Raw genomic sequence first — 17,574 nt, 5'->3', positions numbered from 1 at the left:
AAGAGGGATTTTTATGGAGAAAGAAGAAAGAAGGCTTGGCAACTGATTGCATGTAAGAGTGATCACAGGAGCATAGATTTAAATGTTGAAGAAATGCCAGAGGAATGTCTAGCCCCACCCCTTCATTTGCAGTTCTTTTCCTACAATTCTCCAAGTCAAGGTGTGAACACTGGGGCCTTTAGTGTAGTGGTAGTAATAGGTAGGGTTCTCCTGAGGAATCTCTCCTCTCAGTGCACATATCCAGGAAGGGGTAGTTGGGAACCATAAGTCCTAACTCCAAACCCTTCCAACATTCAACTACTCCTTTCCTTCCTCTGCTTTTTTACCGTTAATCTCAAACCCAGAATACCTTCTACCTCTCCTCTTCTGAGCTAAATTCAAGACCCAGCTCAAGTCCATTATATACTACAGATATGATGATTACCAAGGTTTAAGAGAATAGGGATTGAGCATAACCCAGGGTATCTCCAATGGTACATGAGAAACAATAGATATTGATAGTGTCTACGTTACGTTTTCAGGAAAGTCTGTGTGGCACTGGACTGCTCAGGAAACAAAATTATTATCAGTCATCATGGGGTTAAGCGAATAATAATTCATTCATATGCACAAATGTAATTCACATATACGTATACATATACTTTATATGTATGCATATGCATATACATATATGTATGTAATTTTCTTATTGAGTTGTTTGGTAGTATCCAACTCTTTATGACCCCATGGACCCATAGCATGCCAATACCGTCCATGGAGTTTTCTTGGTAAATATACTGGAGTGGTTTGCCATTTACTTCTCCAGTGGATTAAGGCAAACAGAGGTTAAGTGACTTGCCTAGGGTCACACACCCAGTAAGTATCTGAGGCCCAATTTGAACTCAGGTCTTCCTGACTCCAGACCCAGTCACCTAGCTGTTTCTTTGCACAATATATGTATGCATGTGTATAATATAGGTGTATATTGTATGTATACACATCTTCACCAAGTACTTTGCCCACAATTCTTTGAGGTAGTAAGTAGCATAAGCCTTATCTGCACTTAGCAGATTAAAAGAGGGGTTTCTGAGGATGCTGAGATGGCCCCTGAGGTTCCGTACAGCTCTAGAGCTATGATCCTATGAGATAGGATTCTGACGTGTCATGAAGCTGAAGTGGTAGCTTAGGGCCAGGTTGTGACATGGCATATGTCTAAATGACAAATAGAACAGCTCATTCATTCATGCCAGGTATGTTCTTTTTTGCAGGAATGAGAAGGGGGATGGGACTGAGGATGAAGATTTCCGACTGGACTGCCACCACAGTCGATACCCAAATCGTAAGTGATCTCACCTCTAGAATGTCCGTGTGGGTTGACGATGTTCCATGGGTACCTGGTCCCACTGTGCTCCACCCTGGTCAGACACCATCTGGAGTATTTTGTGACCTAAGTCTGCTGACCACATTTAAAGAAGACTTTTGAGGGGGCAGCTAGGTGGTGCAGAGAACAGAACGCTAGGCCTGGAGTCAGGAGAACCCAAGTTTAGATCCAGCCTCAGATACTTCCTAGCTGTGTGACCCTGGATAAGTTACTTAACCCCAGTTGCCTCCTCACCCCAACCCCTCTCCCCCCAAAAGAAGGATATTGAGGAATTGAGGCATGTTCAAAGGAGGATGATTGGGGTGGTGAGAGGATTGGAGACCATACCAAAGGAAGATCAGTCAAAGAATTGAGGCAGTTTAACCTTAAAAAGAGAAGGCTGAGAGAGGATAGGAATGCTGTCTTCAAGTATTTTAAGGGATACGGAAGAAAGATTAGACATAGGATAGATGTAGGAATGTTGGGCAATGGGTGAAGGAAGGCAGATTTGGATTCAATGTAAAGAAAAGCTTGCTAACAATTAGAACTGTCCTAACTTGGACTGGGCTGCCTTGTGAGGTAGGGATCTCTCCATTGCCAGAGGTATTCAAGTGGAGACCAGATGGCCACCTGTCAGCAGTGCTGTAGAGGATTCCCGCTCAGGCTAGACTAAATGATCTCAGATGGCCCTACCAGCCCCTCTAGCCCAGAGAGTCACTGCCCAAGTCTTTTTACAGCTCTCTCCAGGTGAGCCCCAACTGATTAGCTGCACAGTCGTAGCAGAAATGCCCCCCACCCCACCCCCAAGCTGTGCAGTGAATGTTTCAGAACAAGTCCCAGTAAATAAAACAGGGAACTGAGTCCAACTGTGTGGAACAATAGCGGACCCGAGGATAGCATGGTGGTTTAGTTAATGAATGGCTCAAGAGTCAGGCCAAGGGCTATACTCCCCCATGGATGGAATTAACTACCCACTGAGCCGACTTCTTAGCTGAAATGTCTCTAAGCCTGCTTTGGCAGAGATGAAAGGGGGAAAAATACACACACACATATGCACGCACACACGCACAGACACATATACATGTGTGTGCATGTGCTATGGATATATGTAATATATATAATATAGTGCCATAATTCATATTACATATATTCATATATACAGACAGTGCTGGCTTTATGTAAATTTGCATTATGCAAATTCAACTTTAAGGAAAGATATTAGTATTCCAAAAACATACCTATGTTAACTGTACTGTACAGTATTGAGCTCTCTGTCTCTGCTCCTGCCCTTTGACTGGGCAGGCTTTGCAGCCCCATGCCCCAGCCAAAAAAGAGGGAAAAAACCAACCTTTAAAAAAAATCCTCCACGTGAAAGCAAAAGAACGAAGCCAGGGCTGCTGCTGGATTGGGGGCTTGGTTTGAGACTCCTGAGAGAGGAGACCTTTGTCCTGCTCTGCCTATCTGCCCTGTCAGGCCTCTGCTTCTGTCTGTCAGGGCAGCCCCCACATCTGTCTGGCCGTCACACTCACATATTCTTCCTCTCAGTTCCAGCCAGACCCCCAGATGATTGCACCCAGTGTTCCTCCTCCTACTCTCGCTTCTCTATCCCAGCACCCAAATGTCCCTGAACCATGAGCTGTCCCCACCTCCACTGGCATGAGGCCCCCTCCCTGCAGCCCTTCCTCCCTTCCTCAATTCTGTAGGCAAATGTGCATTATTAATTTACATAGAGGTCTGACAAATGGTTCACTTATGTAAAGGAAAACTGTATACATATATGTGTGCGTAATGTATCATATATGTCTGTGTGTATTATATGGTATATGTATATATCATATATAATACATATGCATTTATATATATAAATAGATAGATAGATAGATAGATGGATGGATAGATGGATGGATGGATAGATGGATAGACGGATGGATGGAGGGATATATTCATATGTGTGTGTATGTATATAACTAAATTCATGGTGCAGCCTGTCATACTTCATCCACAGTGTTTGGTTCTTGTTATAAAAACAGCTGGACAGGGCCTTTAGGGGGCCAAGTTCCTTGATGATCTTTGGGTCAAGTGCTGGTCAAGGCTCAGAGACTATAGACGTCATTCCTAGCCAAGGCTCTGAAAGACCTAAGCCTGGATCTCACTGTTTGGGTATCTGCTCCTCCATCACACAATATAAACTGTTAGAACTTAGTATCTTAGAGCATGAAACACAGAATGTTGGAAGTACAGGAAACTCTAGGACATAGAAGAAAGAGCATCAGTAAATTATTTCCTGTCTCTGAGACTCAGAGGAGATTTGGTTCCATCTCTAACATTCTGTGTTCTAGTATCTGGGGTTGGAGGTGGGAGGGAGAAGGCAGGGCAATTGGAGTTAAGTGACTTGCCCAAGGTCACACAGCCAGTAAGTGTCAAGTGTCTGAGGTCAAATTTGAACTCAGGACCTGGGAGACAGATTAGAACCAAAGAATATTGGACAAATGCAGGATCGATGCAAGGAAAGACTTCCTAAGAATCCAAGCTGCCCCAAAGTGGATTGGACCATGATGAAAGGGTCTCTCCATCACTAGAGGCATTCAGGCGGAGGCTGGATGACCATTTATAGGCAATGTTGTAGAAAGGATTCCTGCCCAAGTACAGGTTGACATTCAGAGGCATAAGAAATATTAGAACATAGAATGCTAAAAGCTCAAATATAATATGCTGGACATTCAGAGATAGATGGGACATTGAATTATAGAATATTCGAGCTGGAATCTAATCTTCCCTGTCTCAGAGACTGGAAATAATATACTAGTGTCAGACAGTGAGTTAATGAGAGCTGAGAATGATACCCATTTCTTGTCCTTTTCAATCTTTCTCCCTCTCTTCTTCTACCCCCTCTCATCTTATTATTAGTCATTTCTGGCGGCTAAAATATGCCTCTATGTCAGGCATAGGCTTCATGATCTGCCTTACCTCTTCAGCTTCTCAATTTTCTTTGATGACATTACCATCTTCCCAATCCCCTAGGGCAGGGTTAGGGAACCTGCAGCCTCAAGGCCACATGTGACCCTCTAGGTCCTTAAGTGTGGTGCTTTGATCAAATCCAACAAATTCTAAATTTGGATTTTTCGCATGTCCCCATTGCCCAATCTGCAGGTATGTCATTACCACCACCACCCCAACTAGGAGATTGTAATGGGAACTGCTTAAGGGTAGAGATTGTATGATTTTCTATCTTAGCACCCCAGCACTTAGTACTTAGATCTTGGTATGTGCCCATTGTGTAGAAAAATGTTTGTTGATTGGAATGGAAAGATGTAGAGCTCAAACAAGGTTGAATTAGAAGATCTCTAAGATTCTTTCCAATTCTAGGATTCTAGGAGTCATACATTCAGCAGCCATGAAGAAGGTGCCGAGCAGGTTCTAGGTGCCATGGAAGTAAAAGATATGTACACTTCTTATAGCTGCTCTTTTCCACGCATGTGGGAAATAACTAAGGCATAACCCCAAGGCCTAAGATGGACAAAGGCATGGCAACAAGAGCTCTGGATTGGCATTCTGATGACAGATTCAGGTCACAGAATTTTAGAGTTGGAAGGGATTCTAGAAGCCATATAGCGTTCATTTGTACCTGAACAAGAATCCCCTTTACAACATTTCCAACACATGGTCATCTGGCCTATGCTCCAAGGCCTGCAGTGAGGCCCCAGTGCCTCCTCAGGCAGCCTATCCCATGTGTGTATAATTCGAGTTGTTAGGGGACTTTTCTACAAATCAAGCCTAAAGTCACCTCTTTATAACTTCCATTCATTGCATGTGGTTCTGCCCTCTGGGACCAAGGAGAACAAGTCAATCCTTATCCACAGGATGGCCCCATGAAATACTTCATGCCAACTACCCTGCCCCTCTAAGTCTTCTCCAGGCTATACATTCTTAGATCCTTCAGTTCTGTGATCCTCCTCTATTTCACTGAACCCCTCTCATTCTTCAAGGCGTTGCTCAGACACCAGCTTAAGCCTTTCCTGTTTTTCAAACTGTTAGGCTTCCTTCCAAACTACTTCGTATTTTAACTACCGTGTATTTATTTTGTATTTATTCCATGCAGACAGAATATGTACTTATGTATGTTTATGCGCTTGTTGTCTTACATTTCGAGTATAAAATACTTGAGAGTAGGGGTTGTTTCATTTTTATGTGTTTGTATCCTTACCACCAGCACAGTGTTTGGCGCATGGAAGTCACTTAAATAAGTCATTGTTGGTTGATTGATTAATTGATTGGTTGATGGACTCTTTTTCCTTTCTGATGTCTCTTTCTCAGGCTTTTTTTGTTGATTCATCCTCCATATCACACCCCCTAACTGTGGGTGTATCCCAAGGCTCTGGGTCTTCTTCTAATCCACTACATTCTCTCATTTGGTGGCTTTATCAGTTCCCTTGGGTTTAATTATAATCTCTATGCAGATGACTCCCGAATATATATATACATATATATATACATACATGCATATCTATACATACATACTGTAATGTTAACAGAATTTGAAGATCTTCCCTACCCCTTAATAGTCCATGTGATCTGCTTCAAGCTTTGACTCAGCCCACATATGACTCACCCACAGCCTGAGTCATACGAATCCCATGGTAGGAGAAACTTGCTGAATGGGTATAGCAGGAAGGGTGCAGCAGGCAGAGAGAGGTGGAGCCAAGAGAGAGGCAGCAGGCAGAACAGAGTAGAGCAGCTAGCCTGGGTGAGAGAGGGAGTGATTTTACCTAAGGGAACTTGTTTGTGGAGAGACCTGCTAGAAGAAAGACTTGGGGATGGCAGAGGACCTTCTATTGGTAATATGTATAAACTTCCTTGTTACCATGGTGGAATTGGCTTTCTAGTATCTGAATAAATATTTTGGTTCCATCTTTGAAGAAGAGAGTTTATGTTTGCAAATTTACCCTGGAAACATGCCTGCATATCCATAGTGGCTACTGTGTGTATTGCATTGGCTCTACATTTACATACATACATATACACACATACATACACACATATATACACACACAAATATATATCCACCCCATTCTCTCTCCTGAGCTCCAGTTATATGTCTCCAACTGCTTATGGAACATTTCAAAGTAGGATTTCCCAAAGGATTCTGACTCATGTGTGAAACAAGACTCACTATATACATATATATAGACATACATATATATATGTATGTATATATACATATATAAAACTTAATAGTTTTTTCCCAATTACATGTAAAGATAGTTTTCAACATTTATCTTTGTAAGATTTTTGAGCTCCAAATTGTTCTCTCTTTCCTTCCCCAAGACAGCAAGCAATCCAGCATATGTACACTGTAACATGTACAATCATGTTAAACATATTTCCACATTAGTCATCTTGTGAAAGAAGACGCAGAAAAAAAGGGGAAAACCATGAAAAAGAAAAAAACAAAAGACAAAAACAGTGATAATCGTATGCTTTAATCTATATTCATACTCCAGAATTCTTTTTTTGAATATAGTTGCTATTTTCCATCACAAGTCCCTTGGAATTGAACAGACCTATATTTTGTGTATACTTACTTATATAAGTGTATACCTATTGATCTAAGTGTCCCCTTCGTAAACTGTAAATTCCTTGAGGGAAGGGACTGTTTAATTTTTGTCTTTTCATCTCCAGCAACTAGTATAGTACCCAGTACATATTGATTTTCTACTGATCGAATTCCTATCTATCTTAAATATCAGACTTTTCTTGGAGATATTTGGTATAAAGATTTTTTTTTCTTAGTGATGATTTCCCTAGATAATTTCTAGTTGCGTTGATTTTGTTCATGAAAAACATTTTAATTTTATGTAGTTGAAATTACTCATTTTATCTTTTATTATGTCTTCTAATTCATATTTGGTTAAAAATTTTTCCCCTAGTTGTAGTTGTTAAATATATCTCTTTCTATCCTTCTGCATTTTTAAAAAATGACATGGCCTTTCATATTTGTTAGGTATCTATTTGGGCACTTGATGTTATTCATGGTGTGAAATGCTGGTCTAAACCTATTTTCTTACAGAATGCTTTCCAGTTTTCTCAACAATTCATTTGGAATATACTCTCTTTTCCCAACTGGGGCTTGTAAGATGCTACCAAATAACATGCAAATTGGTTACATTTTACTTCTGATCTAGAAAATGCCAGAGAAAGTATGACAGGCATTCCTGGTAGCTGAGCTTTGCTTTCAGCGGCAGCTAGAATTTGGAAATGATTGCAGCTGTCAAGTTAATGCTGGAGACGAGACTTTTATTTTTCCAGGTGCAACAGGGTGAGCCTAAGTGAGAGGATGTCAGTTCATCATTTATGAGTAGGGCTTCTTGGATCCAGCTGCAGACTCCTCTTTGTTTCTTCTCCCCTGAAAATAGCTTGGAAGATTTTAAGGAAAGCTTTCTCAAGGGGTCCAGACCAGCTTGCTGTTTTTATTAGATCAAAATCAAATTCAGTATATTGTAGCTGAAGTTGGCTAGTTTATTAAAATGAAAACAGACTGTATTTCTGCATCAGATGTAGATAACTGTCTTGAAGGATACGTAGCTTCACCCTTTACAGAGGGGGACAGCACAGTTGAATTAAGACAATATCTCAGGTTCATGTTAGGCGTATTTGTTTCTCTCTCTTTTATATTTCCCCTAGGAGTAAATGTGTATACCTTGGATTAATTGCGTATGACAGTGCAGAGGGGTAAGTGAACTCAGTCTGATCATAGGTGCTAGAAATATGGAAATTTCAGGGATGAAGGGAGAGATAGCATATCCGGAAACCAAACTACCTGAAAAACAAAAAGATTAGATCTTGCCTAACCAGCCTTTCAAACCCCCTGGGTATGTGAAGCCCCAATTCAGACTTAAAACAGAAGAAAGGAAAAGAACGGATGAAGGAAAAAGTATTAAGTGCCCCCATTCCAGTGGTGGAGGCAGCACATAGAGGAAACCTGCACATCAGGTGGAAAGGCTAGTGGTCCTTAGGGTGCAGTGGCAAGTCATATGACAATGCCTCTTCCATATTTATATTTCTCCTCATAAAACCTCTTTCTGATCTTGAGCCATTTGGTAGTGTCAAGGCTTTTGCCACCAAAAATTTTCTTTTTCTGGGTCTCAGAAGCTGAGTCTCCTGTTGAAGCAAGTTTTCTTTGGAAGGATTGCCCCATAGGACCGTGACTGTGGGGGCTAGGCTGCGAGGATGGTCACTGGTCTGATCAGTGCTGCCATTCCGAGGGCTCTTGGGTACAGGGTCCCTGGGCAGTCTACACCTAGCTCTGAAGAAAGGTAGTAATTTAGGTAGTGGCATTCTTCATTGATGAGACACCACAAAGTCTTAGGGGAGGAGGTAGGGAGTACAAGTTAACCATGGCTTTTCCGGGACATAGGAATGAATGGTGTGGAGTAGGTACAAAGAGCCCTGAATTCAGAGTAGGAAATCTTGGATTTTCTGGGTTTCATTCTCATTTGTAAAATGAGAGGTAATAGTCTATAATTTATGAATCTAATTATGAGATAATTGGATGGGGGTTCTTTTTAACAGCCAAAGAGCTCTAGCTAGAGGGCAGAATGAAATTAGTAGATCTAGGGCTCTGTTGTGCCTGGTCCTGGAGGTCAGTTCCCTGGCCGAGGTCTGAATAAGAGATTGGAGTTTTCAATTCAATTTGTTTGGGGCTATGGTTATTATATTTCTATTTGCTCTAGGGAAACTGTTTTCTCTTTACTTCTCCATAGGCTCATAGAATCCAAAAGCTGGAAGAGGCCTTAGAGCCCCTTAGAGCAGGAATTCTCACAGAAGTCTTAGAACATAGGATATTCGAGTTAGAAAAGACTTTAGGATATAGAAAGTCAGAAGCAGAAAGGCCTTAGAAGTACTTGAAGACTCCCTAGGTTACCATTCACCTTAGAATGTTTGGGCTGAAAGGGACCTTAGAAAGCATCAAGTCCTGGTACTCTCATTTTGCAGAGAAGCCCAGAGAGGATGCTATTTGCTCACAGTGGCACATCAAGTTGATTCTGACACTTTATTAACTGCATGACTTACAGGCTGGCCACTCCACCTTTCTGAAACTCAGTGTCCTTTTCTATAAAATTGACTAATAATGCCTCTATTTTCTACCATTGTAGTGCTATTATAAGGAAAGTACTTTGTAAACTTCAAAAGTGTTGTTGAAATGTCAATTATCACTATCATTTTCAATAACCTCAGATTACACAGTCACACACAACACACACAGATAATATAAATGGGGACTGTAAAATTATTTTTTTGAATTGTTTTAGTCATGTCCTATTCTTCATGACCCCATTTCATATTTTCTTGGCAAAGCTATTGGAATAGTTTGTCATTTCTTTCTCCAGCTCATTTTATAGATGAGGAAACTGAGGCAAAACAGGGTTAAGTGACTTGCCCAAGGTCATGCAGTTAGTAAGTACCTGAGGCCAGATTTGAACTCAGGAAGATGAGTCTTCCTGACTCTGGCCTTGCATTCTATCTGCTGAGCCAATAGCTGTCCCAGTATAGTTATAGTTAATAGTGGGATATAACTGAACAAAGAAATCTACCAGAGCACTGTCTAAAGGGGTTCCTGGAATTCCTTCCGGAATTCCTCCATTGCATATATTCAGCCTCTTTTCCCACATCCCCTTTAAAGCAAATCCAAACTCTCTTCCCTTTAAAATCAGCAGGACCCTGAGTTGTTGTCAGATTCCCAGTGGGGCAGAGGTAGCCTGAAGATTGGCCCTACAGCGTCAAGTGTCTCCAAGTGAGTCTACACTGCCACAGTGTAGGCAGGAAAACTTGCAAATAAATCTAAAAGCTCTCTTGCCACTGAACATTGTGAATTATCTAGCAAGAGTCAATTGCACACTTACTATGTACAGCACTTAGGACGAGGTGCTGTCTAGGTAATTGATATCAGCTCTTCTTGGACTTTGTTCAACACTTTCACTTTTCCAGCAGTTATTCTTGCCAACCTCTCTGCTTAGTCAGAATCATTCTGATTTTATGAGTAAGGTTGCTCAGATTCGTGATGTCTTTCGAGGCCTCAGCACAAATTCCACATCCTCTGTGAAGTGTTGAAAATTTTCCTCCATTCTCATCATCCCATTGATCATGACCACCTTCCAGGATGTCACATAGCATTTTAAATGGCAACTTTCTAATGTATTCACTGTGTACAATTAGGGATTTTAGTTATATGTTCATATCTTCTTATTTCACCTTCAGATTATAAATTTCTTGAGGATAAGGACTGTCTTATCTAAACTCTGTGTCCTTCTAACATCTAATATGGTGTTGAACAAACAATGCTTCCCAAATGTTTGAATGAATGAGTGAATATAGGCTCTTCTCCCTCAGATCTGTACTCAGTATGTAACAGGGTCACACAACTTGCCACAGGTCAGTAGGCTACCTAATTGTTTCACACCTGTATGCCTCAGCTCCCTGCCATCATCCTCAATAAACCTGTATTGATCACCTTCTATATTTAGGACTCTGTCCTAGGCAGTAGAGATCAAGAGACTTCCCGGAGAGGGCTGCTACTTTCAAGGATGCATTGAGATCATATCTGTGCTTAATGCAGTCCCTGCCACAACGTAGGCACTATATAAACATTTATTATCTCCCCCTCTCTCCTTAAGGGGCTTATCACCTAGAAGCGGACAGGAGCCACACACCTACTTCTTGAATACTCCAGGTGCTATGACTTCCTTGGTGTGAATGTTCCTTTTACTTGTGCAGTTCAGAGAAAACCCTGCCCTGGCCCCCCAACACACACACACACACACACACACACACACACACACACACACACACACCTTAAGAGACCAATCTTCACTAGAGGATAAAAAAATTTGCCATCCAGTAGTCAGTTCTCTGGTGATGATGGGCCTCTCTAAGCTTAGCAGACTGATCCTCAGGTAGTAGACACAGTCCAGCTGTTCATCTACTCTTGAAACCTTGAGGATACCTGCTAAGACTCACCTACCATTGGTATAGCTTTTAAGGGTCCAGGGTCACCTCTGTACCACCCACAATGGGACATCAGAGAATAGAAAGATGTAAATGGATAAATCACACGAGCACATGTATGCTAGATACCAGATAAGTAGCTATGCCACTTTGCATTTCTCTGATGCTCAGTTTCCTCATCTGTAAAATGGGTGTAATAATATTTTCCCCCTCCTAACTCATTGAGTTATTGTGAGGAAAGCATTTTGCAAACCTTCAAGCTCTGGAGGAATAGGAACTGTCATGCTTTTAATTATTACAGATAGAACTATAGGATTCAAGGGAAGGAAGGATGATTGAGTCCTGGAGCTAGAGTCTTGCCAAGGTCTTGCTACCTCCCTGTGTCTCAGTTTCCTCATCTGTACGATGGGGATAATAATCCTTGCCCTGCTTCCCTCATAAGGTGTATGTGTGTCTGGTGGGGGCAGAAGGGCACTATCAAAAGACGTAATGGATAAGAAGGTACATTGTAGACAATAAAATGTAATTCAGATGTATACTACTCCTATTCCTATTCCTATCATATTATGGTCATGCATATTGAACTCCCCTCTAGGAGATGAGAAATTAAGAGCTAATTGTATTTGCTTCTGTCTTTCCCAGGACTGCAGAATACCCACCTCTAAATGACACAAAATCTCCAGGAAAATTTGACTCCATGGCCCTAACAACCATCCCAGTCTCTTCCATCAGACCAAGCCCCCAGTACACCGTCTCTTCAGGACCCAGCTGAAAGAGTTCCACAGAGCAGAGCTAAGTGTCATTAGAAGACTTCCGTATTGTGAGATGTTCCCCTTTGTCCTCCCACCCTTCACTACAAGGTGGCAGAAACCAAGGCCCAGCAGCATCTGACCACTTCAGCTCAGCCCATCCAGAAATCCATGGAGTATCCAGTACCATCTCCTTGAGTTTTTAACTTTTTCCCAGCCCAACCCATCACCAGATGAGCCTCGGTTCCAGCCCAGACAACCCAAGGCCTTACCTGGCAACCAGCCCAACCAACCAGAAGTCCTACCTTGGATACAGAGCGGCCAATCCCAAGCTTTTTTCCTGAGGTCCAGCGGTTCAGTGGGGAAACAACCTGGCCCAGCTCAGACTGAGGTCCAGGGAAATGTTAGATTTTGTGGCCCCAAGAGTCATTTGGATCCTTGAGCGGGCCTCCAGTTCAGTTTTCTCAAGATGGAGCTCAGTCCCTGAGACCATCACTCAGTACAGGGTAATGGAAAAACTCCTGATTTTGGAGTCCAAATACATAGGACCAAATACCAGTTCTGCCACTTACTACCTGTGTAACTTTGGGCAAGTCACTCCTTCTCTGAACCTCAGTTTTCTCATCTGTAAAATGAGGGGTTTCGATTGGGTGTCTCTAAGGTCCCTTCCAGTTCTAAAGCCAATGAGCCCTTTCTCCATCAGAGTCACACCCCAATGCTTCTAGTCACTGGGTGATTTCGTGGAGCAAAAGCACAAGGCCCGAAGAGACAAGTCCCTCCAGGGACCATTCCTGGTGGGCCATGAGGGCCTCTTCTGAAGCAGAGCTGGCTGACACAGAGGCCGAGGAGGCATGGAAGAGGCTTCTGGGTGTAAGAGGTAGGTAGGAAGCAGAAAGCTCTGACCTGAGTTGTGTCATCATTGACGGGAACTGATCACCCCCAGGCTCCCAGCACAGGAGGACACAATTCATCTCCCCAAAAGAAGCCTCCCTGTGGAATGTTTCAGCTCCTCTATTACTAAGGAATTTAATCCAAGTTCCCAAAGGGAGATGGGCCTTGTATGAGAGCCCATATGGAATTACTAAAGCCTCTTCCTTACTGATAACTTATCCAGACTCCAGGCAATGCAGGTTAGGGAAGGAAGATGGGCTGGGAAGCGGTGAACAGATCAGAGATGAGCAATGATTTAAATTCTCATTGCTGGTAACTTTACTGGCACCTAGTCATAGAACCACGGAATCTCAAAGTTCATCCCATATCTAACCCATAGCTGGACAGGAATCCCTCTAGCATGTCCCTAACGAGTGGCCCTCTTGCCTCTACTCAAAGACTTCCAATGAATGGGACACTCTGGGCATTTTCCCAACTGTAACCCAGGTCTGGAATACTCTCCCTCCTCATCTCGGACTTCTTGCCTTCCTGACTTGCTTTAAGTTCCAACTAAAATGCCATCTTTTACAGGAAGAGCTTCCCAACCCCTCATAATTCTGTTGTCCTCCCTCTTTTAGTTATTTCCTAATGACCCTGTCCATAGCCTGTTTGTACATATTTATTTGCTTGCTCCCCCCATCAGATCGTGAGCTTTTTGAGGACCAGGACTGTCTTTTGCCTCTTTTTGTATCCCTGCCACTTAGCATAGTGCCTGGCATGCAGCTGGCACTTAATAAATATTTACTGACTGACTGCATCCCTCAGGCAAAACTAGAAGGCAGTGTGAAAGTTACAAGGGGGTAAATTTCAGCTCAAGGGGAAGAACTTCCAAACTACTAGAGCTCTCCAGTTTATGCTGGCTCTTTGCAGGATTTTAGAACTGAGAGGTACCTTAGAGCTAAGCTGGTCCAACTCCCTCCTTTTACAGACAGAGAAATAGGTGTAGAGAAGAGAATGGGATATGTCTGAAGTTACACCAGTAGTAAAGGGTGGAGCTAGGATGAGAACCTATGTTCTCTGACTCTAAATGCAGTGTTCTGGCTGCCAAGCTCTTTATCATTAGAAGGATCTAACAGAGGATAGATGACTGACTACCTGTCAGAGCTGTTGTAGCAGGAATTACTGCATTGTGTGGGTGACTGGATTAGAGGAAGGAAGGAGGGAGGGAAGGAAAGAGGAAGGAAGGAAGGAAGGAAGGAAGGAAGGAAGGAAGGAAGGAAGGAAGGAAGGAAGGAAAGAAGGAAGGAAGGAAGGAGGAAAAGGAAGGAAGGGGAGGGTGAGAAGGAAGAGGAATGGAGAAAGAAGGAAGGAAGAGGGAGGAAAGGAAGAAGGAAGGAAGGAAGAAGGAAAGCAGCAAGGAAAGAGGGAAGGAAAGAAGGAACAAAGAAAGGAAAAGATTAAATCATTTCTAAGTTCCTTTTCATCTCTAGGATTCCATGGTTATAGAGTAAGAAATTTTTTCAGCTGAGAACAACACTAAGACCCGACTCATTCCATCAGCCAACAAAAATCTTGTTGGACACAGTCTTTGTTCCTAGTACTATGCTAGGGCCTGCCTTAAACAAAGATTAGAAAGGCACAAAATTAAGCTAGACGCAGTATCTCTGCCCCAGAAGTTCTGACGTTCTAGCTGGGGAGACAGAGACACCTTAAATAGGTCAGACAATAATGGCAGGTGCCCGTGATCCCCAGGCACAGGGGCAAAGAGCGATGAGTTATTAGGAAGCAGTACTTGAGGAGGGAGGCCTTGAAGGTCAGGCAAATTTGAGATGGACCAGCTAGCATTCATATAGCACTTTAAGGTTAACAAAGTGCATTACAAACATCTCACCTGAGCCTCACAACAACACTGCACTTTACAATCAACATTTACAGTTGAAAAAACTGAGGCTAGTGACTTGTCCATAAGTTACTTGTCCAGGGTCACACAGCTTCAGGTCTTACTGACTCCAAGTGTAGGCCTCTAACCATTGCACCACTTAGCTACCTGCTAGGATCTAGAACTGGATGAGCCTTTAGAAGCCATCTGTTCAATGCCCTCATTTTACAGATAAAGAAACTGAGACCTACAGAGGACATGAGAAGCACAGTGTGAGTGAAGGTGGGATGTGGTAGAGAAGGAAAGAGGAAACCAGCCTGAATAGCTTGAGTAGAGGAGCTCCCTTGTTGGAGGCCTGAGGGAGAGAAAAGTGGAATGTCTAGAGTACTAGCTCCACTAACATGGGTGTGGGGAGTCGGGCAGGTTCTGGCAAGAGGGCATTGCTAAGGAGCAAGTGACACATGGGCCAAGAAATAGGAATAATAATCTCTGTACCACAGAATTACCGAGTGACTTCTCTTCCTTTGATCCCCCCCTACACACCTACACACACACACACACACACACACACACACACACACACACACACACACACACAATCTAGTCACATAGTAGGCATTCAGAAAAGGATGGATGACTGGATGGATTGAGTGATCTTCAGTGGAATTTATTGCTGAAGAAATACTGGAAATTTTGACATAAGCCCCATCTCCTTTCTTGCCACTGGTCCACATCTTGAGATCCTTTGTCCCCAGTCCTACCTTATCTGGAAATCTGTGTCCGCCCTAGCACCCCTAACTTGACACTGGTCTTCCCAGTATATCCATTGGCCAAAATTTCCAGGATGGGCTACAGCAGTGGAGTTCAAATCATATAGAAACAGGGGCCACTAAACCGTACAAAAGGATCCCCGCAGGCCATATGTCACCTAGTTTTAATATGTAATAGTATCTATTTATTGCATTTTTATTTATTTTGTTAATAATCTCCCAATTATGCTCTAATCTGATTCGGGCTAGCCTTGGTAATGTTGTGGGCTGCATGTCTCACCCCTCTGGGCTGGCATAACTGTTAGTCCAGGATCCACCACTCTGATCCCCCAGCACAGAGACCACCCCACTGTTGATGGGCATGAGCGATGCCCTGGGCAAATCAGATTGTTCATTCCAAATGTTCCCCTTAAAGTCTCTTGAAATAGAGCACTCCTCTTTCAATGTCTGCCCATCCGTTTCCTTTCTCATCAGTGAGGAGGAGAGGAGGATACCAAGATACAGTTATGGATCTGAAGTGTAGAGAACCTAATACTGAACAGGGTACACTCACCATGGTGTTTCTCAATATAGGATGCTGGTCCCTTTGGATCAATGCCACGCCTTGGACCAGGAAGGGAAGGAGGAGATCCATGGAGAGAAGCAGTCTTTAAGAAGCAGTATTGCACCAGGGAGACCCGGAGCCTCTGCCTGTTGCCATGAGAGGTGCTATATCCTAAGCGGAACTCCAGACAATGAGGACCCCTCCAGCCAGGAAGCACCCACAGTCCTTGCCCCTGCTTTCTGGAGAATCCCTCCCTCCTGCAGCTCCATCTGGGGCAGCCAGCCCACCACACCAGCTCCTAGAACCAAAGGGACTGCCAGCTGTAAACCAAGGACTGTGACAGTCTGGGAAACTCCTCTGTGACCTTGGGGCCTGGCTCTGAGGAAGGAGATGCTCCTGCCCCTGGAAATGACCCTAGAGAGACCCCCATCGTCTGCTCTTCCTGTGGACCATGGGGCGTAATTGTCATTTTTTGCTTTTCTAAAAATAGAGAGTTCTTTATCAGATTCATTTCATTTGTATATGTTTGATACTGGTTTTGTAGGCACCAGCTCTCATCCCTTTCTGGGGATTTTATTCCTGGGTAAGCGTTATCGGATAGAAGAGGGTAGTTCTTTCAGTCAGTCAGTAGGGAACATCTCCGGCCACCCTCCCTCTGTCTCTAAGACCACCAAACACTGTCCACCGAATCTTCAGAGGCTCCCTGAGGATATGAGCCATCCCTACCCCCAGGAAACAGAACCTCACAACCTCACAACAGATGCGCTGTTACTTCTCACCCTCCCTTGATCCAAACCAGTTTAAAAGACAGGGCACAGTGAGGCCTCCACTGGAAGGCCTAGTGTCAAATTTAGAGTCCGAGGATCTAGGGCAGACCCCTAAATCTGCTGCCCTCTTTCTCTGTGACCTGGAGCCCCCATTTTACAGGTGAAGAAACTGAGACCCAGAAAAGAAAAGTGACTTGCCCACAGTCACACAACTAATCTGTAAGAGCCAGGATGGACCTGGAGATGCAATCTGCCCCAGTGGAGAGACCACCCACATCCACTGAGTCCCAGAGATTTGAAGTTGAAGTAAATGACAGCAATAAAAGATTGAAAAAACAGCAAGAAAATAGCATTATTCCCTTCAATTTCAATCACATTGTATTATATAAGCATAATATGGTAAAGTATAAATATATTGTATATAATATGGTATATTGGTAATTTGTGGCATTACTGTTCATTATGTTCTACTGGTGCAATGAAAAACATCAGAGGGGTTGGGTTGGAACCCTCCTTCTGATATTTGCTACCTGTGTGACATTGGGTAACTTTGCTGGACTTCAGTTTTCTCATCTGTAAAATGGCAGGGTTGGATACCTTCTGAAGTTCCTGACAACTTATATAGATTATATTAGGCTGTGTGGCATAGTGGAT

The 17,574-nt window shown here is 43.1% G+C and overlaps 1 protein-coding gene across 3 annotated transcripts in view; it reads left to right on the top strand.

Moving 5' to 3' along the window:
• The window catches only part of GSG1L (GSG1 like), a 383,367-nt gene extending 366,015 nt beyond the window's left edge, over positions 1-17,352 (top strand). The window contains exons 6-8 of one of the 3 annotated variants that reach the window (XR_011964618.1): positions 1,248-1,318; positions 11,984-12,596; positions 16,183-17,352. Coding sequence is in view for 1 of the 3 variants with exons in the window: in XM_072598140.1 (XP_072454241.1) it covers positions 1,248-1,326 (79 nt within the window). In the remaining 2 variants the exon portion in view is untranslated. Of the gene's footprint in view, positions 1-1,247; positions 1,327-11,983; positions 12,968-16,182 lie in introns of those variants that run through there. The other 2 variants (XR_011964617.1, XM_072598140.1) reach the window with 2 other exon arrangements.
• The last annotated feature ends 222 nt before the right edge of the window (positions 17,353-17,574 follow it).

The sequence above is a fragment of the Notamacropus eugenii genome, chromosome 1 (assembly GCF_028372415.1).
Source record: "Notamacropus eugenii isolate mMacEug1 chromosome 1, mMacEug1.pri_v2, whole genome shotgun sequence".
In the NCBI taxonomy this organism is placed as follows: Eukaryota; Metazoa; Chordata; class Mammalia; order Diprotodontia; family Macropodidae; genus Notamacropus; species Notamacropus eugenii.
Note: the sequence above shows the minus strand (reverse complement) of the source record. Positions and strands in the feature narration are given on the sequence as shown.